Source organism: Scomber japonicus, chromosome 1 (genome assembly GCF_027409825.1).
Source record: "Scomber japonicus isolate fScoJap1 chromosome 1, fScoJap1.pri, whole genome shotgun sequence".
Lineage (NCBI taxonomy): Eukaryota > Metazoa > Chordata > Actinopteri > Scombriformes > Scombridae > Scomber > Scomber japonicus.
This window is the reverse complement of record NC_070578.1, coordinates 35,660,276-35,685,813: the sequence shown is the minus strand read 5'-3', so window position 1 is coordinate 35,685,813 and position 25,538 is coordinate 35,660,276. Positions and strand designations below refer to the sequence as shown.

At 39.0% G+C, this 25,538-nt stretch overlaps 1 protein-coding gene across 1 annotated transcript; it reads left to right on the top strand.

Moving 5' to 3' along the window:
* Window positions 1-3,746: 3,746 nt before the first annotated feature.
* LOC128363013 (homeodomain-interacting protein kinase 1-like) lies at window positions 3,747-6,810 on the top strand. The gene is made up of 11 exons (XM_053323935.1): window positions 3,747-3,935; window positions 4,025-4,222; window positions 4,310-4,482; window positions 4,586-4,709; window positions 4,929-5,039; window positions 5,213-5,296; window positions 5,405-5,565; window positions 5,878-6,171; window positions 6,270-6,386; window positions 6,521-6,591; window positions 6,710-6,810. The coding sequence occupies exons 1-11, from the start codon at window positions 3,747-3,749 to the stop codon at window positions 6,808-6,810; spliced, it is 1,623 nt and encodes a 540-aa protein (XP_053179910.1).
* Window positions 6,811-25,538: the final 18,728 nt, after the last annotated feature.

Genomic DNA, 25,538 nt, shown 5'->3' with positions numbered 1-25,538 from the left:
AGTGAAGTATTTAACTTGCTTTTGATTTTCCGATGACAAAGAGCTCCAGCAGAACAAGGAGAAGAAGGGCTTTAAGCGCTTCTGTTCCTGGATGAGGAGGACGTTCTGCTGCTGCATCAGTGTGGATGAGGAGGAGGGCTGAGCGGCGCCAGCGGGCAGCACGGAGGCTCGGTGGTTAGCACTGAGACCTCACAGAGACCTCCTCTCTGTGTGGAGTTTGCATGTTCTCCCCGTGTCTGCGTGGGTTTCCTCCAGGTAGTCTGGTTTCCTCCCACTGTCCCCCAAAACATGCTTGATTGGAGATGCTAAATTGACACTGAATCTGATTTTAGAATTTTTTTTATTTTTATTTTTTAAAGCAAAGTGAGCCACTAATATATTTTTTATTTATTTATTTAATTTATTTATTTATTTTTAATAGTATAGTATTTATTTTTTATAACTTTGAGATTAATTATTTTTATATGACAAATAGATCGTATATAATCAACTTAATAAATCAATCAATCAATGGCTCAACAACTGATCCCTGTGTGTGTTACTTATTCCTTACATATAGAACTGACTGACTCACTGAGACTTACAGTAATCCCAGTTTGTACCTTTCATTCATAACCATTACATTTTAAATATCTTTTGAAATATCTTTTCACTTCTCCTGATTTTGTCATGCAGTTCTTGAATCACTGTTTTTTCCATATCATTCAACACTTCACTGTGCCTGTGTATCAATCAATCAATCAATCAATCAATCAATCAATCTTTATTTGTATAGCGCCAAATCACAACAGAGTTATCTCAAGGCACTTTACACATAGAGCAGGTTCTAAACCGAACTCTTCAGGTTTTGACTTTAAAGAGACCCAACATTCCCACATGAGCAACAGTGGCAAGAAAAAACTCCCTTTTAACAGGAAGTAACCTCAGAACCAGACTCAGAGTGGGAGAACATCTGCCTCAACCGGTTGGAGTAGAGAGGAGAGAGAGGAAGGATAGAGGAGAGAAAGGAAGGAGAGGAGAGAGAGGAAGGATAGGAGAGAGAGGAAGGATAGAGGAAAGAAAGGAAGGATAGAGGAGAGAAGCACAATGAAAATCAACAATGAAGCTAGAAGGTCCGGGACTGGAATCTGTCATCCGGACGTCTCCAGGCCCAGATTACCTGTGAGACCAGAAAGCACAGACAACTCCGGGGAAGAAGTTTAGGTTATTGAATGCATTAATAGAACATGAATGTTAATGGATATAGATGGATGGATAGAGAGAGAGAGGGAGGAGGAGAGAGGAGCTCAGTGCATCATGGGGGTCACCACTTCACTGTGCCTGTAGAAACTGTAGAAACCTGTAGGGGCTTTTAATGATCTCAATAAATCTGTTAACTCAGTAAACTGATGCTGTTTTGTTGCCATGTAGTACACAACCTTCAGCTGGGAGATAAGTGAGTCCTTTCTTAGCTTTGGCAAATTGTTAGTACAGCCTGATAATAATGAATAATGTCCAGCTTAGAAGTTAGAAATGGGCCGACTAGGTGTGTGTGTGTGTGTGTGTGTGTGTGTGTGTGTGTGTGTGTGTGTGCATTTATTATTATTTTTAAATAAATGATTATGATGTTTGATTGAGCACAATTTAACCAAATGCACATTTTGACTGGACTGTACATATTCTTGTTGGCATCCACACTGATAATGACTGAAGTGACACTACTGGAATTAAAAAGGTTGCTTTTGCTGATTGGCAGTGCTGCATCCATAAATGAAGCTCCCATCTCCCGCATGATGGTCCGTGTGATTCCTCCGTCGTACTTACCCTATTTATCATTTTTATTTCATTTCTTTCTTTGAACTGATTTGAAAGCATAATAAAAATCCCCCAAACTAAATTGAGTTTTACATTTTACCCCCCACTAATAATAAAAACAAAGTACAGAAAAATAGAAAGAGAGAAATAAAATACTAGAATAGAGCTTTAAATATAAGATTGCAGCATAAAATAATAAATTAGCATTAAAGTCATTAAAAGGACATAGAGTGCAAATGAAAGATTAAAATATAAAGTGCTTTAAAAGAGCTCAATCATAAGCACAGGAGAAGAGAAGAAGTGTTTTTAACCTGGATTTAAAAATGTTCACAGTTTAGGCTGATTTCAGTTCTGCTGAAACATATATTCACACGGGTTGTTTCTTACGAATTTCAGACAGTCAGACAGATAGACAGATAGATAGATAGATAGATAGATAGATAGACACGTTTTTAACAAATCAAACCGTTTGGAAATTGGTCGAGATTTCAGTGAATAATTCAACTTAGAAACTGTGGAGTAGCTCTTACCTCCATAGATATACATGCACTACTGCCTCTGCTAGCCCTGTACCAAGATGGCGGCGCTTTAGGCACGCGCCTCTCCACAGTCAATGCGGTGTTTACGTATATATATGTCTATGCCTCAGTCATTTAAAAGTAGATGTAAAGTTTATATATGAGGCTTCAGGATGTTCACTGTTATCGTTAAACAAGCAGACTATTCAGTTACTTGTTGGTTTCATCAGATCTGACACTTTACATGAGTTCAATCTTTACACAAAACACAGCATAACTATTTGGTGCAACGTCAGATTATATATATATATAAATCCTCTATAAAAACACTGCTGCACTGTAATATAAGACAGTTTTTATTCTAAATATTAAACATATTTACAGTCTGTGTTCAACTCCACTCTGTCTTTCAAAATGTTTTTTTTTAAAATTTGTTCTGCTTTCACTTATAGTAGTAGTTTCACACAAATTTGAGGAATCAATAACATTTTATTTATATAGCAGCTTTCATACAGGCTAATGTAGTTCAAAGTACTTTACAATTAGTTGATTGACAAGCTGATAATAAGACAGAACAAATTAAAAGACAAAAACTGAGAGCAATGCACACAAGAGAAAATAAGAATGATAAAAATGAAAAACTATTTAAATAAAATAAGTAAATAAATTAGTAAGATAAGAGAGGGAAGGGTTTATTAAAAGTTAGAGTAAAAACTAGGTTAAAGTAGATTAAAAAGACAAAAGAAAAGTAAAATAAAAGATTAAGGTTAATAAAAGCAGATTAAGTTTAATAAAAGCAGACAGCAGTTTGGTCAAATTTGGAGGTTTATCATGATTTCACATCAACTGAAGCATTTCATCCTCCAACGTCTGTGACGGGTCTAAAACCAAAACCAAGAGTTCATAGATAGAAATGTACAATAAATGATGTGACTGTGTTTTTGTGCACAGCTTTTTTGTTTTTATTTGTTTTTAGCTCCTTTAGTTCCAAAGTAGCTCATTTGCATATTTTGGAATCTTGCTTTATGACACGACTGTAGACGATGACATCATAAGGAGAGTCAGGATCTCATGTTCCACTTTCTGAGCCCTCCTGACATTTAACTGTAGACCAACCAGAGTGGACACAGGTAAAACTGACTTATCGACGTACCAACCAGAGTGGACACAGATAAAGCCTACCTATCGTAGTATCCTAGAAACTCAACTGATTGAGAATCATCTGAGATACAGGTACGCAATCGTTCCTTTCAATCAATCAGTACAAAGTGTAGTTTAATACTCAGTTTTACTGCTGTCTCTTCATTTGTGTGTCAAATAAAAATTTAGTGTGATTTTGAATTTAAAGTTGCAGCAGCTAGTTTGGATCAGTTTAGTTTAACACTGAGATGTTTATTATTAGATGATAATGTTCATTACATTTTGTTTTTAGCCATGTTTAAGAGAATCTTCAAGAAGAAGAACAAGCTCCCCTCCAGCGAGAGCCAGCTCCCCAAAAACTACGAGCTGGTGACCGTTCTGGGAAAGGGAGTCTTTGGAGAAGTGCTTAAATGCACCAAAGTGGACACCAAGGAGACGGTCGCTGTGAAGATCCCTCAAAATAGCAGCGAACTGGACGATGAAGTATGTTACTTTATTAAGTTAATCAGTGTTCAGAGATGATGTTGTGTGTGAGCAAGCATTAAACTTGTCATGTTCTCATTTATCTACAGTTGACTGTCCTCAACTATTTCAAGGAGATGAATCTGGACAACGACAACATCGTCCGATTCATCGACTCTTTCAAACTCGGAGACAAGAAGCTTGCTCTGGTGTTTGAAATGATGGAGATGACACTAAGAGACTTTCTAATGGACCAGAGGAACTTCACCCCTCTGTGTTTTGATGAAGTTCGAGCTATAATTGAACAGGTATGGATAGAGTACCATCCAATAACACACAACTCTGTCAGTGTTGATGCATTCTGTGAATTTAATCTCTGATCTTTGTCCTTACAGTCTGCCAGTGGATTGAAAGCGCTGAAGGATATCAACGTGATCCACTCAGACTTAAAGCTCGACAACATTATGCTGAACGTGCAGCCCCTCACTGTGAAGCTGATTGATTTTGGAGTCGCTTTTCACAGCCGTACAGCAGAGCAGGGTGATATTCACCAACCAGCACACTATCGGTGAGCATCATTCATCATCAATCATTGTTCTACTACTTTTAGGATATTTCTGCCATCTGCTAAAAGTTCCTCATTCTGTATTATACATTTGTTTCATTTTCAGAGCTCCAGAAGTGATGTTGGGACTCCCATTTTCAGAGGCCATCGACATGTGGTCTCTGGGTGTGGTGATGGGGTACATAGCCCTCGGTGAATCCCTCTTCCCAGGCTTTTTTGATTATGACACAGTAAGTCTGAGTTTACTGCTTTCTTTTTTACATTCTTCATATAAGATCTACTTTTACATAATCCTATATTGCATGAAGCAGAATATTTGGGTTCTGGCAGCATCTCTGACAGTTGTAAAGTCATTTGCACCTCGAAGTGCACTTCACTAGTTCATAGTGGATGTTATTATGACTGCATCCTGCTGCATATCTCGATATAATGCTGTGTTTGGTCTCCAGGTGGACTGCATGGTGGATCTGTTTGGGGTTCCTCCAGACCACCTTCTGTGTGCTGGGATGTATTCGAAAGAATATTTTGTTCAAGACCCTGCTGGACAGTGGAGGCTGAAGGTATGGAATAAAAATTAGACATTTGAATATATTAATATAAAATGTTTTCACACATTCAACAACAAATTATCACAAGAACACAAAGTCATCTCATCTTTATCATTCTTTTCTTTATTTAAGATTTTATGTTTATTGTTTCTGAGTATCTAAAAACCTACTTCACCTTCTTTCAGACACGTGAGGAGTTCTGGGACAATAATGTACTTTCCTATGGCCGCAAGTTATACCACTATCGCAGCCTGGATGAAGTAGAAAATGTAAGTGTTTAAGTAGATGATACTGTAGCTGCTGAAGATCACATGATTTGATTGATCACAAGACTTGACTTGACTGCTGTTGAATTGTCTCTTTGTTTCCTACATTAGTTGGACCTGGTGGACATGAGAGAGGTGGACGTCCAAGAGAAGAGGATGTGCATCGACCTGCTGAAGGGAATGCTTCAGCTGGATGCAGATGTGAGGCTAACACCAGATCAAGTCCTCGCTCATCCCTTTATTACATGGCGCGACCAACACTATACCTCATGGTGAGTATTTTTATCTTTATATTACTGCTTTGCAAACAAACTATCAGACAATATAGACAAATGGAAAGCTAATTTATTTATTTATATATAATTTATTAAGTTCTGACCATATTAAATGTTTGGACTGCCTATCTGAATGATCAAATTAGCTTGTTAGCCAGATATGCTAATGTTATAAACCCACACTGTGTAATATATTCTTCACACTTTTGCTGTTGGTCAAATTTAAGGCTTTAAGGTTGAGGTTATTTATTCACTTTCAGTTTGTGATCATTACTTGTGAATATAACAGTGTGACTTTTCTTTTGGAAGCTGTGAAAGTTTGAACAGTAGCAGTGAACCAGGTACCTGCGAAAAACCTGAACTGGAGACCCTCAAAGAAACTGAGGCAGGGACCAGTCAGGTAACTGAGCTAGAGTCCCTTGAACTAGACAGCATGGAAGACAGTGAATCAGAGCTCACTGACATAAGTGAAATAGACACTAGCGACCTAGAGAGCATTAGCGACACTGAATCAGAGCTCACTGAGATCAGTGAAATAGCGACCTGCGATCTAGAGAGCATTGAAGACAGTGACTCATGGACCAGCCTGTTCTTTCATGAATGGTAGGTTTTGAAACATCGACATGTCCTGGATTATTATCATTAACAAAATCTGACACAAATGACTTCTGAATATAACCATGTGACTTTTCTTTTGGCAGCTATGAACTCCTTAAGCCCAGCACCAGCCAGGCTGATGAAGACAGAAATGTTCAGTCTGCACCACCTAAATACTGCCTGCGCTGGAAGGAGGACAGCGGACATCAGAGGGAGACTTGGTAAAATGATTTCCTCATCAGAGGAGACAGATGGAGAAATTAGGACACAATTACAGCAGATTAGAAAGCATTATGTACATCATGATACATCAGCAATAATATTTTAACTGTGTGTGTTTTTGTCCGTCCTCCAGGAGACAACGTCAGCTCTCTCTCCCTCTGCTTCCCTGTAGCATGTCCCAGGAGGACAATGACACCACATCTGGTAAGAAATGGTCACCTCCAACTGTGTGTGAAATGAAATGAGACCTTTTTCATTGTTTATTCATTGCGGTGAGAACAAGTGAAGTATTTAACTTGCTTTTGATTTTCCGATGACAAAGAGCTCCAGCAGAACAAGGAGAAGAAGGGCTTTAAGCGCTTCTGTTCCTGGATGAGGAGGACGTTCTGCTGCTGCATCAGTGTGGATGAGGAGGAGGGCTGAGCGGCGGGCAACGGGCAGCACGGAGGCTCGGTGGTTAGCACTGAGACCTCACAGAGACCTCCTCTCTGTGTGGAGTTTGCATGTTCTCCCCGTGTCTGCGTGGGTTTCCTCCAGGTATTCTGGTTTCCTCCCACTGTCCCCCAAAACATGCTTGATTGGAGATGCTAAATTGACACTGAATCTGATTTTAGAATTATTTTTATTTTTTAAAGCAAAGTGAGCCGCTAATATATATTTTTTTATTTATTTATTTATTTTATTTATTTATTTATTTATTTTAATAGTATAGTATTTATTTTTTATAACTTTGAGATTAATTATTTTTATATGACAAATAGATCGTATATAATCAACTTGTAAATAAATCAATCAATCAATGGCTCAACAACTGATCCCTGTGTGTGTTACTTATTCCTTACATATAGAACTGACTGACTCACTGAGACTTACAGTAATCCCTGTTTGTACCTTTCATTCATAACCATTACATTTTAAATATCTTTTGAAATATCTTTTCACTTCTCCTGATTTTGTCATGCAGTTCTTGAATCACTGTTTTTTCCATATCATTCAACACTTCACTGTAACTGTGTATCAATCAATCAATCAATCAATCAATCAATCTTTATTTGTATAGCGCCAAATCACAACAAAGTCATCTCAAGGCACTTTACACATAGAGCAGGTTCTAAACCGAACTCTTCAGGTTTTAACTTTAAAGAGACCCAACATTCCCACATGAGCAACAGTGGCAAGAAAAAACTCCCTTTTAACAGGAAGAACCCTCAGAACCAGACTCAGAGTGGGAGAACATCTGCCTCGACCGGTTGGAGAAGAGAGGAGAGAAAGGAAGGAGAGAGGAGAGAGAGGAAGGAGAGGAGAGAAAGGAAGGAGAGGAGAAAAAGGAAGGAGAGGAGAGAAAGGAAAGATAGAGGAGAGAGAGAAAGGAGAGGAGAGAGAGGAAGGAGAGGAGAGAAAGGAAATATAGAGGAGAGAGAGGAAGGAGAGGAGAGAAAGGAAGGATAGAGGAGAGAGAGGAAGGAGAGGAGAGAAAGGAAGGAGAGGAGAGAGAGGAAGGAGAGGAGAGAAAGGAAGGATAGAGGAGAGAAAGGAAGGAGAGAGGAGAGAGAGGAAGGATAGAGGAGAGAGAAAGGAAAGATAGAGGAGAGAGAGGAAGGAGAGGAGAGAGAGGAAGGAGAGGAGAGAGAGGAAGGATAGAGGAGAGAAAGGAAGGAGAGGAGAGAAAGGAAGGATAGAGGAGAGAGAGGAAGGAGAGGAGAGAAAGGAAGGATAGAGGAGAGAGAGGAAGGAGAGGAGAGAAAGGAAGGTAGAGGAGAGAGAGGAAGGAGAGGAGAGAAAGGAAGGGTAGAGGAGAGAGAGGAAGGAGAGGAGAGAAAGGAAGGAGAGGAGAGAGAGGAAGGAGAGGAGAGAAAGGAAGGAGAGGAGAGAGAGAAAGGAGAGGAGAGAAAGGAAGGAGAGGAGAGAGAGGAAGGATAGAGGAGAGAAAGGAAGGAGAGGAGAGAGAGGAAGGAGAGAAAGGAAGGATAGAGGAGAGAGAGGAAGGATAGAGGAGAGAGAGGAAGGAGAGGAGAGAAAGGAAGGATAGAGGAGAGAGAGGAAGGAGAGGAGAGAAAGAAAGGATAGAGGAGAGAGAGGAAGGATAGAGGAGAGAGAGGAAGGAGAGGAGAGAGAGGAAGGATAGAGGAGAGAAAGGAAGGAGAGGAGAGAGAGGAAGGAGAGAAAGGAAGGATAGAGGAGAAGAGCACAATGAAAATCAACAATGAAGCTAGAAGGTCCGGGACTGGAATCTGTCATCCGGACGTCTACAGGCCCAGATTACCTGTGAGACCAGAAAGCACAGACAACTCCAGGGAAGAAGTTTAGGTTATTGAATGCATTAATAGAACATGAATGTTAATGGATATAGATGGATGGATAGAGAGAGAGAGGGAGGAGGAGAGAGGAGCTCACTGCATCATGGGGGTCACCACTTCACTGTGCCTGTAGAAACTGTAGAAACCTGTAGGGGCTTTTAATGATCTCAGTAAATCTGTTAACTCAGTAAACTGATGCTGTTTTTTGCCATGTAGTACACAACCTTCAGCTGGGAGATAAGTGAATCCTTTCTTAGCTTTGGCAAATTGTTAGTACAGCCTGATAATAATGAATAATGTCCAGCTTAGAAGTTAGAAATGGGCAGACTAGGTGTGTGTGTATGTGTGTGTGTGTGTGTGTGTGTGTGTGTGTGTGTCTGTGTGTGTGTGTGTGTGTGTGTGTGTGTGTGTGTGCATTTATTATTATTGTTAAATAAATGATTATGATGTTTGATTGAGCACAATTTAACCAAATGCACATTTTGACTGGACTGTACATATTCTTGTTGGCATCCACACTGATAATGACTGAAGTGACACTACTGGAATTAAAAAGGTTGCTTTTGCTGATTGGCAGTGCTGCATCCATAAATGAAGCTCCCATCTCCCGCATGATGGTCCGTGTGATTCCTCCGTCGTACTTACCCTATTTATCATTTTTATTTCATTTCTTTCTTTGAACTGATTTGAAAGCATAATAAAAATCCCTCAAACTAAATTGAGTTTTACATTTTACCCCCCACTAATAATAAAAACAAAGTACAAAAAAATAGAAAGAGAGAAATAAAATACTAGAATAGAGCATTAAATATAAGATTGCAGCATAAAATAATAAATTAGCTTTAAAATCATTAAAAGGACATAGAGTGCAAATGAAAGATTAAAATATAAAGTGCTTTAAAAGAGCTCAATCATTATAAGCACAGGAGAAGAGAAGAAGTGTTTTTAACTTGGATTTAAAAATGTTCACAGTTGGGGCTGATTTCAGTTCTGCTGAAACATATATTCACACGGGTTGTTTCTTACGAATTTCAGACAGATAGACAGATAGATAGATAGATAGATAGATAGATAGATAGATAGATAGATAGATAGACAGATAGATAGATAGATAGATAGATAGATAGACAGATAGATAGATAGATAGATAGATAGATAGATAGACAGATAGATAGATAGACAGATAGATAGATAGATAGATAGATAGATAGATAGATAGACAGATAGATAGATAGATAGATAGATAGACAGATAGATAGATAGATAGATAGACACATTTTTAACAAATCAAACCGTTTGGAAATTGGTCGAGATTTCAGTGAATAATTCAACATAGAAACTGTGGAGTAGCTCTTACCTCCATAGATATACATGCACTACTGCCTCTGCTAGCCCTGTACCAAGATGGCGGCGCTTTAGGCACGCGCCTCTCCACAGTCAATGCGGTGTCTACGTATATATATGTCTATGCCTCAGTCATTTAAAAGTAGATGTAAAGTTTATATGAGGCTTCAGGATGTTCACTGTTATTGTTAAACAAGCAGACTATTCAGCTACTTGTTGGGTTCATCTGACACTTTACATGAGTTCAATCTTTACATAAAACACAGCATAACTATTTGGTGCAACGTCAGATTATATATATATATAAATCCTCTATTAAAACACTGCTGCACTGTAATATAAGACAGTTTTTATTCTAAATATTAAACATATTTACAGTCTGTGTTCAACTCCACTCTGTCTTTCAAACTGTTTTTTTTTTTTTTTTTTACTTTGTTCTGCTTTCACTTATAGTAGTAGTTTCACACAAATTTGAGGAATCAATAACATTTTATTTATATAGCAGCTTTCATACAGGCTAATGTAGTTCAAAGTACTTTACAATTAGTTGATTGACAAGCTGATAATAAGACAGAACAAATTAAAAGACAAAAACTGAGACCAATGCACACAAGAGAAAATAAGAATGATAAAAATGAAAAACTATTTAAATAAAATAAGTAAATAAATTAGTAAGATAAGAGAGAAAAGAGAAAGGGTTTATTAAAAGTTAGAGTAAAAACTAGGTTAAAATAGATTAAAAAGACAAAAGAAAAGTAAAAGAAAAGATTAAGTTTAATAAAAGCAGATTAAGTTTAATAAAAGCAGATTAAGTTTAATAAAAGCAGATTAAGTTTAATAAAAGCAGATTAAGTTTAATAAAAGCAGATTAAGTTTAATAAAAGCAGACAGCAGTTTGGTCAAATTTGGAGGTTTATCATGATTTCACATCAACTGAAGCATTTCATCCTCCAACGTCTGTGACGGGTCTAAAACCAAAACCAAGAGTTCATAGTTAGAAATGTACAATAAATGATGTGACTGTGTTTTTGTGCACAGCTTTTTTGTTTTTATTCGTTTTTAGCTCCTTTAGTTCCAAAGTAGCTCATTTGCATATTTTGGAATCTTGCTTTATGACACGACTGTAGACGATGACATCATAAGGAGAGTCAAGATCTCATGTTCCACTTTCTGAGCCCTCCTGACATTTAACTGTAGACCAACCAGAGTGGACACAGGTAAAACTGACTTATCGACGTACCAACCAGAGTGGACACAGATAAAGCCTACCTATCAACGTATCCTAGCAACTCAACTGATTGAGAATCATCTGAGATACAGGTACGCAATCGTTCCTTTCAATCAATCAGTACAAAGTGTAGTTTAATACTCAGTTTTACTGCTGTCTCTTCATTTGTGTGTCAAATAAAAATTTAGTGTGATTTTGAATTTAAAGTTGCAGCAGCTAGTTTGGATCAGTTTAGTTTAACCCTGAGATGTTTATTATTAGATGATAATGTTCATTACATTTTGTTTTTAGCCATGTTTAAGAGAATCTTCAAGAAGAAGAACAAGCTCCCCTCCAGCGAGAGCCAGCTCCCCAAAAACTACGAGCTGGTGACCGTTCTGGGAAAGGGAGTCTTTGGAGAAGTGCTTAAATGCACCAAAGTGGACACCAAGGAGACGGTCGCTGTGAAGATCCCTCAAAATAGCAGCGAACTGGACGATGAAGTATGTTACTTTATTAAGTTAATCAGTGTTCAGAGATGATGTTGTGTGTGAGCAAGCATTAAACTTGTCATGTTCTCATTTATCTACAGTTGACTGTCCTCAACTATTTCAAGGAGATGAATCTGGACAACGACAACATCGTCCGATTCATCGACTCTTTCAAACTCGGAGACAAGAAGCTTGCTCTGGTGTTTGAAATGATGGAGATGACACTAAGAGACTTTCTAATGGACCAGAGGAACTTCACCCCTCTGTGTTTTGATGAAGTTCGAGCTATAATTGAACAGGTATGGATAGAGTACCATCCAATAACACACAACTCTGTCAGTGTTGATGCATTCTGTGAATTTAATCTCTGATCTTTGTCCTTACAGTCTGCCAGTGGATTGAAAGCGCTGAAGGATATCAACGTGATCCACTCAGACTTAAAGCTCGACACTATTATGCTGAACGTGCAGCCCCTCACTGTGAAGCTGATTGATTTTGGAGTCGCTTTTCACAGCCGTACAGCAGAGCAGGGTGATATTCACCAACCAGCACACTATCGGTGAGCATCATTCATCATCAATCATTGTTCTACTACTTTTAGGATATTTCTGCCATCTGCTAAAAGTTCCTCATTCTGTATTATACATTTGTTTCATTTTCAGAGCTCCAGAAGTGATGTTGGGACTCCCATTTTCAGAGGCCATCGACATGTGGTCTCTGGGTGTGGTGATGGGGTACATAGCCCTCGGTGAATCCCTCTTCCCAGGCTTTTTTGACTATGACACAGTAAGTCTGAGTTTACTGCTTTCCTTTTTACATTCTTCATATAAGATCTACTTTTACATAATCCTATATTGCATGAAGCAGAATATTTGGGTTCTGGCAGCATCTCTGACAGTTGTAAAGTCATTTGCACCTCGAAGTGCACTTCACTAGTTCATAGTGGATGTTATTATGACTGCATCCTGCTGCATATCTCGATGTAATGCCATGTTTTGTCTCCAGGTGGACTGCATGGTGGATCTGTTTGGGGTTCCTCCAGACCACCTTCTGTGTGCCGGGATGTACAGTAAAGAATATTTTGTTCAAGACCCTGCTGGACAATGGAGGCTGAAGGTATGGAATAAAATTAGACATTTGAATGTATGAATATAAAATGTTTTCACACATTCAACAACAAATTATCACAAGAACACAAAGTCATCTCATCTTTATCAATCTTTTCTTTATTTAAGATTTTATGTTTATTGTTTCTGAGTATCTAAAAACCTACTTCACCTTCTTTCAGACACGTGAGGAGTTCTGGGACAATAATGTACTTTCCTATGGCCGCAAGTTATACCACTATCACAGCCTGGATGAAGTAGAAAATGTAAGTGTTTAAGTAGATGATACTGTAGCTGCTGAAGATCACATGATTTGATTGATCACAAAGCTTGACTTGACTGCTGTTGAATTGTCTCTTTGTTTCCTACATTAGTTGGACCTGGTGGACATGAGAGAGGTGGACGTCCAAGAGAAGAGGATGTGCATCGACCTGCTGAAGGGAATGCTTCAGCTGGATGCAGATGTGAGGCTAACACCAGATCAAGTCCTCGCTCATCCTTTCATTACATGGAACGACCAACAGTATACCTCATGGTAAGTATTTTTATCTTTATATTACTGCTTTGCAAACAAACTATCAGACAATATAGACAAATGGAAAGTTAATTTATCACATTATATTGACAAAAAGAACAATTAACATGTTTGTAGGATCAAATCAAAGTTATCTCAGATTAAGTTCTGACCATATTAAATGTTTGGACTGCCTATCTGAATGATCAAATTAGCTTGTTAGCCAGATATGCTAATGTTATAAACCCACACTGTGTAATATATTCTTCACACTTTTGCTGTTGGTCAAATTTAAGGCTTTAAGGTTGAGGTTATTTATTCAGTTTCAGTTGGTGATCATTACTTCTGAATATAACAGTGTGACTTTTCTTTTGGAAGCTGTGAAAGTTTGAACAGCAGCAGTGAACCAGGTACCTGCGAAAAACCTGAACTGGAGACCCTCAAAGAAACAGAGGCAGGGACCAGTCAGGTAACTGACCTAGAGTCACTTGAATCAGAGAGCATGGAAGACAGTGAATCAGAGCTCACTGACATAAGTGAAATAGACACTAGCGACCTAGAGAGCATTAGCGACACTGAATCAGAGCTCACTGAGATCAGTGAAATAGCGACCTGCGATCTAGAGAGCATTGAAGACAGTGACTCATGGACCAGCCTGTTCTTTCATGAATGGTAGGTTTTGAAAAATCGACATGTCCTGGATTATTATCATTAACAAAATCTGACACAAATGACTTCTGAATATAACCATGTGACTTTTCTTTTGGCAGCTATGAACTCCTTAAGCCCAGCACCAGCCAGGCTGATGAAGACAGACATGTTCAGTCTGCACCACCTAAATACTGCCTGCGCTGGAAGGAGGACAGCGGACAACAGAGGGAGACTTGGTAAGATGATTTCCTCATCAGAGGAGACAGATGGAGAAATTAGGACACAATTACAGCAGATTAGAAAGCATTACGTACATCATGATACATCAGGAATAATATTTTAACTGTGTGTGTTTTTGTCCGTCCTCCAGGAGACAACGTCAGCTCTCTCTCCCTCTGCTTCCCTGTAGCATGTCCCAGGAGGACAATGACACCACATCTGGTAAGAAATGGTCACCTCCAACTGTGTCTGAAATGAAATGAGACCTTTTTCATTGTTTATTCATTGCGGTGAGAACAAGTGAAGTATTTAACTTGCTTTTGATTTTCCGATGACAAAGAGCTCCAGCAGAACAAGGAGAAGAAGGGCTTTAAGCGCTTCTGTTCCTGGATGAGGAGGACGTTCTGCTGCTGCATCAGTGTGGATGAGGAGGAGGAGGGTTGAATGGCGGGCAGCGGGCAGCACGGAGGCTCGGTGGTTAGCACTGAGACCTCACAGAGACCTCCTCTCTGTGTGGAGTTTGCATGTTCTCCCCGTGTCTGCGTGGGTTTCCTCCAGGTATTCTGGTTTCCTCCCACTGTCCCCCAAAACATGCTTGATTGGAGATGCTAAATTGACACTGAATCTGATTTTAGAATTATTGTTATTTTTATTTTTTAAAGCAAAGTGAGCCGCTAATATATTTTTTATTTATTTATTTATTTATTTATTTATTTTTTAATAGTATAGTATTTATTTTTTTATAACTTTGAGATGAATTATTTTTATATGACAAATAGATCGTATATAATCAACTTGTAAATAAATCAATCAATCAATGGCTCAACAACTGATCCCTGTGTGTGTTACTTATTCCTTACATATAGAACTGACTGACTCACTGAGACTTACAGTAATCCCTGTTTGTACCTTTCATTCATAACCATTACATTTTAAATATCTTTTGAAATATCTTTTCACTTCTCCTGATTTTGTCATGCAGTTCTTGAATCACTGTTTTGTTCACTTCACTGTGCCTGTGTATCAATCAATCAATCAATCAATCAATATTTATTTGTATAGCGCCAAATCACAACAAAGTTATCTCAAGGCACTTTACACATAGAGCAGGTTCTAAACCGAACTCTTCAGGTTTTAACTTTAAAGAGACCCAACATTCCCACATGAGCAACAGTGGAGAGAAAAAACTCCCTTTTAACAGGAAGAAACCTCAGAACCAGACTCAGAGTGGGAGAACATCTGCCTCGACCGGTTGGGGTAGAGAGGAGAGAAAGGAAGGATAGAGGAGAGAGAGAGGAAGGAGAGGAGAGAGAGGAAGGAGAGGAGAGAAAGGAAAGATAGAGGAGAGAGAGGAAGGAGAGGAGAGAAAGGAAGGATAGAGGAGAGAGAGGAAGGAGAGGAGAGAGAGGAAGGAGAGGAGAGAAAGGAAGGATAGAGGAGAGAGAGGAAGGAGAGGAGAGAAAGGAAGGAGAGGAGAGAGAGGAAGGAGAGGAGAGAAAGGAAGGATAGAGGAGAGAGAGGACGGAGAGGAGAGAGAGGAAGGAGAGGAGAGAAAGGAAGGATAGAGGAGAGAAAGGAAGGATAGAGGAGAGAGAGGAAGGAGAGGAGAGAAATGAAGGATAGAGGAAGGAGAGGAGAGAAAGGAAGGATAGAGGAGAGAGAGGACGGAGAGGAGAGAAAGGAAGGAGAGGAGAGAGAGGAAGGAGAGGAGAGAAAGGAAGGATAGAGGAGAGAGAGGAAGGAGAGGAGAGAAAGGAAGGATAGAGGAGAGAGAGGAAGGATAGAGGAGAGAGAGGAAGGAGAGGAGAGAGAGGAAGGAGAGGAGAGAAAGGAAGGAGAGGAGAGAAAGGAAGGATAGAGGAGAGAGAGGAAGGAGAGGAGAGAAAGGAAGGATAGATAGAGGAGAGAGAGGAAGGAGAGGAGAGAAAGGAAGGATAGAGGAGAGAAAGGAAGGATAGAGGAGAGAAAGGAAGGATAGAGGAGAGAGAGGAAGGAGAGAAGAGAGAGGAAGGAGAGGAGAGAAAGGAAGGAGAGAGGAGAAAGGAAGGAGAGGAGAGAAAGGAAGGATAGAGAAGAGAGAGGAAGGAGAGGAGAGAGAGGAAGGATAGAGGAGAGAGAGGAAGGATAGAGGAGAGAGAGGAAGGAGAGGAGAGAGAGGAAGGATAGAGGAGAGAAGCACAATGAAAATCAACAATGAAGCTAGAAGGTCTGGGACTGGAATCTGTCATCCGGACGTCTACAGGCCCAGATTACCTGTGAGACCAGAAAGCACAGACAACTCCGGGGAAGAGGTTTAGGTTATTGAATGCATTAATAGAACATGAATGTTAATGGATATAGATGGATGGATAGAGAGAGAGAGAGGGAGGAGGAGAGAGGAGCTCAGTGCATCATGGGGGTCACCACTTCACTGTGCCTGTAGAAACTGTAGAAACCTGTAGGGGCTTTTAATGATCTCAATAAATCTGTTAACTCAGTAAACTGATGCTGTTTTTTGCCATGTAGTACACAACCTTCAGCTGGGAGATAAGTGAGTCCTTTCTTAGCTTTGGCAAATTGTTAGTACAGCCTGATAATAATGAATAATGTCCAGCTTAGAAGTTAGAAATGCGTTGACTAGATGTGTGTGTGTGTGTGTGTGTGTGTGCGTGTGTGTGTGTGTGTGTGTGTGTGTGTGTGTGTGTGTGTGTGTGTGTGTGTGTGTGTGTGTGTGTGTGTGTGTGCATTTATTATTATTTTTAAATAAATGATTATGATGTTTGATTGAGCACAATTAACCAAATGCACATTTTGACTGGACTGTACATATTCTTGTTGGCATCAACACTGATAATGACTGAAGTGACACTACTGGAATTAAAAAGGTTGCTTTTGCTGATTGGCAGTGCTGCATCCATAAATGAAGCTCCCATCTCCCGCATGATGGTCCGTGTGATTCCTCCGTCGTACTTACCCTATTTATCATTTTTATTTCATTTCTTTCTTTGAACTGATTTGAAAGCATAAAAAAAATCCCCCAAACTAAATTAAGTTTTACATTTTACCCCGCACTAATAATAAAAACAAAGTACAGAAAAATAGAAAGAGAGAAATAAAATGCTAGAATAGAGCTTTAAATATAAGATTGCAGCATAAAATAATAAATTAGCTTTAACCTCTTAACACACGCCCCTGTTTTTTATGCTGTTAGCCTAAACGACATGCCCAAGTTGTGAGCAGCACAGATCCCACATAGTTTGAGACTCAGAGATGTGTCTGGTATCATTGGAAAGGAAACACTCTCAGGATTCTTGTAGAAGTGTCTGTGTGATTCTGTGACTTACTGACAAAGAGTGGCAGAGGTTACAATGATGGAGTTGTTTACTCGCCCATAGGTTTGCCTTTACAATGACATGTGTACAGACATTCAGGGACCTCTCAGCAGGATATAGACACAATGAGGCCACAGCCACAGGTCTTGGCTTCATGCAGTCCAAATTTGGAGTCAAAAGACCAAAAGATACATTTTTCAGAATTATTTTTCAACAGGTATGTCCATGCGTTTTCCTCACGTCCTTTTTGGAGACTCCAAATGGACACTTGGTTACCAAAGCTGTATAACCACAATCAAACACCTATAACTTCACATCCCCTTTGCCTACAATCAAAATCTTGGTCTCTAATGAAAGCTGACGCCATATTATTATTATTATTAATATTATTATTATTATTATTATTACATATAACCATATATTTTTTGTTTGGCCATATCTATCTATCTATCTATCTGTTTATTTTGCTATAAGTCATATGTCAAGTCGAAGAAGAACCAACCGTGTACCAAAATGCCGAGTGCGTAATGATATATGGTTCAACTCATTTACGCACAGGGCGCACGCCGGTTACGCTTGGAGTTTGTTTATGGACAGCCAAACGATAGCTTAGTGTCATGCACCGTTGGAAACCTCTGACTATTGGCTAAATGGTTATCAACTTCATTTCACCGAATATTTCCATAGGCTAGAACAGCAGTCAATCAAAGCCATGTCGTCATTGTTGTCGGTCACATGTCCTCATTGGCTTTGGAGACATGTACTGCCTAATCCTAAACACCGATTGGCTTGTGTGTGGTGTCGTCAGAAGCAGAAGAGGCTCACGGTCGTAAACATCTAGTCACGTGTACTCTGAGATGGACGCGCAGGTCAGGAAATGACGTAAACGGACCGTATATAGTTTGTTATTTGTGTTATTACGTTACGTGTTGGACTAAATACATGTTGACATATTGAGGAAAATATTCCGGTTTTATGGAAACGGATTTCATATTTCAGCAGAATGGATACTTGGCGAGCTGTACAGAAAGTCCTGAGTCATAAGATGATCGTTGTGGATAAAGGGAAGACTTTGAAGGTATGTAGGCATTATAGCTTTTCTTACTTAGCTCAGGGGCTAGCCGAGCTAATCGCTAATACTATTACGGCTTTGAGCAACCATATAAGTCGTGAGTGGTCTTGAATGAATCAGAAGAATCTAAGCTTTCCAACAATGTACGGCATGAGTATATATGTTTAAGGGTTGCTGTTTAAAACATTCAGAAGAACTTGTAGCTACCTCCTAACATCCGTCCCGTCCCGTAGGAGGAACAGCGTGTGTTAAGTGGTTAAAGTCATTAAAAGGACATAGAGTGCAAATGAAAGGTTAAAATGTAAAGTGCTTTAAAAGAGCTCAATCATAAGCACAGGAGAAGAGAAGAAGTGTTTTTAACTTGGATTTAAAAATATTCACAGTTGGGGCTGATTTCAGTTCTGCTGAAACATATATTCACACGGGTTGTTTCTTACGAATTATAGACAGGTAGATAGATAGATAGATAGATAGACACGTTTTTAACAAATCAAACCGTTTGGAAATTGGTCGAGATTTCAGTGAATAATTCAACTTAGAAACTGTGGAGTAGCTCTTACCTCCATAGATATACATGCACTACTGCCTCTGCTAGCCCTGTACCAAGATGGCGGCGCTTTAGGCACGCGCCTCTCCACAGTCAATGCGGTGTCTACGTATATATATGTCTATGCCTCAGTCATTTAAAAGTAGATGTAAAGTTTATATATGAGGCTTCAGGATGTTCACTGTTATTGTTAAACAAGCAGACTATTCAGCTACTTGTTGGGTTCATCAGATCTGACACTTTACATGAGTTCAATCTTTACATAAAACACAGCATAACTATTTGGTGCAACGTCAGATTATATATATATAAATCCTCTATAAAAACACTGCTGCACTGTAATATAAGACAGTTTTTATTCTAAATATTAAACATATTTACAGTCTGTGTTCAACTCCACTCTGTCTTTCAAAATGTTTTTTTTTACTTTGTTCTGCTTTCACTTAGTAATAGTTTCACACAAATTTGAGGAATCAATAACATTTTATTTATATAGCAGCTTTCATACAGGCTAATGTAGTTCAAAGTACTTTACAATTAGTTGATTGACAAGCTGATAATAAGACAGAACAAATTAAAAGACAAAAACTGAGACCAATACACACAAGAGAAAATAAGAATGATAAAAATGAAAAACTATTTAAATAAAATAAGTAAATAAATTAGTAAGATAAGAGAGAAAAGAGAAAGGGTGTATTAAAAGTGAGAGTAAAAACGGTTAAAATAGATTAAAAAGACAAAAGAAAAGTAAAAGAAAAGATTAAGTTTAATAAAAGCAGATTAAGTTTAATAAAAGCAGATTCATTTTAATAAAAGCAGATTAAGTTTAATAAAAGCAGACAGCAGTTTGGTCAAATTTGGAGGTTTATCATGATTTCACATCAACTGAAGCATTTCATCCTCCAACGTCTGTGACGGGTCTAAAACCAAAACCAAGAGTTCATAGATAGAAATGTACAATAAATGATGTGACTGTGTTTTTGTGCACAGCTTTTTTGTTTTTATTTGTTTTTAGCTCCTTTAGTTCCAAAGTAGCTCATTTGCATATTTTGGAACCCTGCTGTATGACACGACTGTAGACGATGACATCATAAGGAGAGTCAAGATCTCATGTTCCACTTTCTGAGCCCTCCTGACATTTAACTGTAGACCAACCAGAGTGGACACAGGTAAAACTGACTTATCGACGTACCAACCAGAGTGGACGCAGATAAAGCCTACCTATCGTAGTATCCTAGCAACTCAACTGATTGAGAATCATCTGAGATACAGGTACGCAATCGTTCCTTCCAATCAATCAGTACAAAGTGTAGTTTAATACTCAGTTTTACTGCTGTCTCTTCATTTGTGTGTCAAATAAAAATTTAGTGTGATTTTGAATTTAAAGTTGCAGCAGCTAGTTTGGATCAGTTTAGTTTAACCCTGAGATGTTTATTATTAGATGATAATGTTCATTACATTTTGTTTTTAGCCATGTTTAAGAGAATCTTCAAGAAGAAGAACAAGCTCCCCTCCAGCGAGAGCCAGCTCCCCAAAAACTACGAGCTGGTGACCGTTCTGGGAAAGGGAGTCTTTGGAGAAGTGCTTAAATGCACCAAAGTGGACACCAAGGAGACGGTCGCTGTGAAGATCCCTCAAAATAGCAGCGAACTGGACGATGAAGTATGTTACTTTATTAAGTTAATCAGTGTTCAGAGATGATGTTGTTGTGTGAGCAAGCATTAAACTTGTCATGTTCTCATTTATCTACAGTTGACTGTCCTCAACTATTTCAAGGAGATGAATCTGGACAACGACAACATCGTCCGATTCATCGACTCTTTCAAACTCGGAGACAAGAAGCTTGCTCTGGTGTTTGAAATGATGGAGATGACACTAAGAGACTTTCTAATGGACCACAGGAACTTCACCCCTCTGTGTTTTGATGAAGTCAGAGCTATAATTGAACAGGTATGGATAGAGTACCATCCAATAACACACAACTCTGTCAGTGTTGATGCATTCTGTGAATTTAATCTCTGATCTTTGTCCTTACAGTCTGCCAGTGGATTGAAAGCGCTGAAGGATATCAACGTGATCCACTCAGACTTAAAGCTCGACACCATTATGCTGAACGTGCAGCCCCTCACTGTGAAGCTGATTGATTTTGGAGTCGCTTTTCACAGCCGTACAGCAGAGCAGGGTGATATTCACCAACCAGCACACTATCGGTGAGCATCATTCATCATCAATCATTGTTCTACTACTTTTAGGATATTCCTGCCATCTGCTAAAAGTTCCTCATTCTGTATTATATACATTTGTTTCATTTTCAGAGCTCCAGAAGTGATGTTGGGACTCCCATTTTCAGAGGCCATCGACATGTGGTCTCTGGGTGTGGTGATGGGGTACATAGCCCTCGGTGAATCCCTCTTCCCAGGCTTTTTTGATTATGACACAGTAAGTCTGAGTTTACTGCTTTCTTTTTTACATTCTTCATATAAGATCTACTTTTACATAATTCTATATTGCATGAAGCAGAATATTTGGGTTCTGGCAGCATCTCTGACAGTTGTAAAGTCATTTGCACCTCGAAGTGGACTTCACTAGTTCATAATGGATGTTATTATGACTGCATCCTGCTGCATATCTAGATGTAATGCTGTGTTTGGTCTCCAGGTGGACTGCATGGTGGATCTGTTTGGGGTTCCTCCAGACCACCTTCTGTGTGCCGGGATGTACAGTAAAGAATATTTTGTTCAAGACCCTGCTGGACAGTGGAGGCTGAAGGTATGGAATAAAATTAGACATTTGAATGTATGAATACAAAATGTTTTCACACATTCGACAACTAAGTATCACACGAACACAAAGTCATCTCATCTTTATCATTCTTCTCTTTAATTAAGACTGTATGTTTATTGTTTCTGAGTATCTAAAAACCTACTTCACCTTCTTTCAGACACGTGAGGAGTTCTGGGACAATAATGTACTTTCCTACGGCCGCAAGTTATATCACTATCACAGCCTGGATGAAGTAGAAAATGTAAGTGTTAAAGTAGATGATACTGTAGCTGCTGAAGATCACATGATTTGATTGATGACAAGACTTGACTTGACTGCTGTTGAATTGTCTCTTTGTTTCCTACATTAGTTGGACCTGGTGGACATGAGAGAGGTGGACGTCCAAGAGAAGAGGATGTGCATCGACCTGCTGAAGGGAATGCTTCAGCTGGATGCAGATGTGAGGCTAACACCAGATCAAGTCCTCGCTCATCCCTTTATTACATGGAACGACCAACACTATACCTCATGGTGAGTATTTTTATCTTTATATTACTGCTTTGCAAACAAACTATCAGACAATATAGACAAATGGAAAGCTAATTTATCACATTATATTGACAAAAAGAACAATTAACATGTTTGTAGGATCAAATCAAAGTTATCTCAGATTAAGTTCTGACCATATTAAATGTTTGGACTGCCTATCTGAATGATCAAATGAGCTTGTTAGCCAGATATGCTAATGTTATAAACCCACACTGTGTAATATATTCTTCACACTTTTGCTGTTGGTCAAATTTAAGGCTTTAAGGTTGAGGTTATTTATTCAGTTTCAGTTGGTGATCATTACTTCTGAATATAACAGTGTGACTTTTCTTTTGGAAGCTGTGAAAGTTTGAACAGTAGCAGTGAACCAGGTACCTGCGAAAAACCTGAACTGGAGACCCTCAAAGAAACTGAGGCAGGGACCAGTCAGGTAACTGACCTAGAGTCACTTGAACCAGAGAGCATGGAAGACAGTGAATCAGAGCTCACTGACATAAGTGAAATAGACACTAGCGACCTAGAGAGCATTAGCGACACTGAATCAGAGCTCACTGAGATCAGTGAAATAGCGACCTGCGATCTAGAGAGCATTGAAGACAGTGACTCATGGACCAGCCTGTTCTTTCATGAATGGTAGGTTTTGAAAAATCGACATGTCCTGGATTATTATCATTAACAAAATCTGACACAAATGACTTCTGAATATAACCATGTGACTTTTCTTTTGGCAGCTATGAACTCCTTAAGCCCAGCACCAGCCAGGCTGATGAAGACAGACATGTTCAGTCTGCACCACCTAAATACTGCCTGCGCTGGAAGGAGGACAGCGGACAACAGAGGGAGACTTGGTAAGATGATTTCCTCATCAGAGGAGACAGATGGAGAAATTAGGACACAATTACAGCAGATTAGAAAGCATTATGTACATCATGATACATCAGCAATAATATTTTAACTGTGTGTTTTTGTCCGTCCTCCAGGAGACAACGTCAGCTCTCTCTCCCTCTGCTTCCCTGTAGCATGTCCCAGGAGGACAATGACACCACATCTGGTAAGAAATGGTCACCTCCAACTGTGTCTGAAATGAAATGAGACCTTTTTCATTGTTTATTCATTGCGGTGAGAACAAGTGAAGTATTTAACTTGCTTTTGATTTTCCGATGACAAAGAGCTCCAGCAGAACAAGGAGAAGAAGGGCTTTAAGCGCTTCTGTTCCTGGATGAGGAGGACGTTCTGCTGCTGCATCAGTGTGGATGAGGAGGAGGGCTGAGCGGCGGGCAGCGGGCAGCACGGAGGCTCGGTGGTTAGCACTGAGACCTCACAGAGACCTCCTCTCTGTGTGGAGTTTGCATGTTCTCCCCGTGTCTGCGTGGGTTTCCTCCAGGTAGTCTGGTTTCCTCCCACTGTCCCCCAAAACATGCTTGATTGGAGATGCTAAATTGACACTGAATCTGATTTTAGAATTTTTTTTATTTTTATTTTTTAAAGCAAAGTGAGCCACTAATATATTTTTTATTTATTTATTTATTTATTTATTTATTTATTTATTTATTTATTTATTTATTTTTTAATAGTATAATATTTATTTTTTATAACTTTGAGATTCATTATTTTTATATGAAAAATAGATCGTATATAATCAACTTGTAAATAAATCAATCAATCAATGGCTCAACAACTGATCCCTGTGTGTGTTACTTATTCCTTACATATAGAACTGACTGACTCACTGAGACTTACAGTAATCCCAGTTTGTACCTTTCATTCATAACCATTACATTTTAAATATCTATTGAAATATCTTTTCACTTCTCCTGATTTTGTCATGCAGTTCTTGAATCACTGTTTTTTCCATATCATTCAACACTTCACTGTGCCTGTGTATCAATCAATCAATCAATCAATCAATCAATCAATCTTTATTTGTATAGCGCCAAATCACAACAAAGTTATCTCAAGGCTCTTTACACATAGAGCAGGTTCTAAACTGAACTCTTCAGGTTTTAACTTTAAAGAGACCCAACATTCCCACATGAGACACAGTGGAGAGAAAAAAACTCCCTTTTAACAGGAAGTAACCTCAGAACCAGACTCAGAGTGGGAGAACATCTGCCTCGACCGGTTGGGGTTGAGAGGAGAGAAAGGAAGGATAGAGGAGAGAGGGAGAGGAGAGAAAGGAAGGATAGAGGAGAGAAGCACAATGAAAATCAACAATGAAGCTAGAAGGTCCGGGACTGGAATCTGTCATCCGGACGTCTCCAGGCCCAGATTACCTGTGAGACCAGAGGCCTGTACTACGAAGCTGGATTAACCTATCCAGGATCTCTCTCCGTTACCTGGGTTGACTTAACCAGATCTTCGCAGTCCAGGATAAGCGGTACTACGAAGCTGGTTATCAACTCGGTAAATCAACCCAGGGTTTTCCAATCTGGATCTCTGCGCGCTCACATAAAGGGGAGGTGTTTGCAGCGTCTGACCAATCACAAACATGCAGAAACCCTGCAGAGCAGCCTACTTTACCATGGAGGAGCAGACAATTATTCTTCAACAATATGAAGAATTCAAACATCATCCAGGCCAAAAGCAAAAAATGCTGGCAGAAAATTGCCGACTCTGTTAATGTGTAAATTCATGAGATCATACAATATTAATTTATCAGACAATATAAACGGACAGCACTCTGATCACACAATGTCAATTTATTACGGCACAGACGTTTGGGGCAGATCGCTTCCTCAGTGCCCTTCCTCTCATAAGAATAATAATAATAATAATAATAATAAATTTTATTTGTAATGCACTTTTCATAAAAGCAATCTCAAAGTGCTACAGAGTAAAAACATTAAGAGACATTAAGTTAGTTTAATATTCAACATTCAAAATACAAACCTATTATGCGCTTCAACCATTTGAGTGAATGATTTCAAACCAACTGTATAACATACAGACTAATATCCCTCATGTGCCTCAAGGATTATTTTACAAATATATATTTTCGTCAATTTTTTACAATTACAATAAATAAATACAGTTATTATGCTCCCTGACCCTTTGATCTCAGGATGTCAAACAGAATAATA

Coding starts and splice junctions, on each gene's coding strand:
- LOC128363013 (XM_053323935.1), top strand. CDS start 3,747: ATGTTTAAGAGAATCTTCAAGAAGAAGAACAAGCTCCCCTCCAGCGAG. Junction 6,172..6,269: donor AGCCTGTTCTTTCATGAATG/GTAGGTTTTGAA, acceptor TTCTTTTGGCAG/CTATGAACTCCTTAAGCCCA. Junction 6,387..6,520: donor GGACATCAGAGGGAGACTTG/GTAAAATGATTT, acceptor TCCGTCCTCCAG/GAGACAACGTCAGCTCTCTC.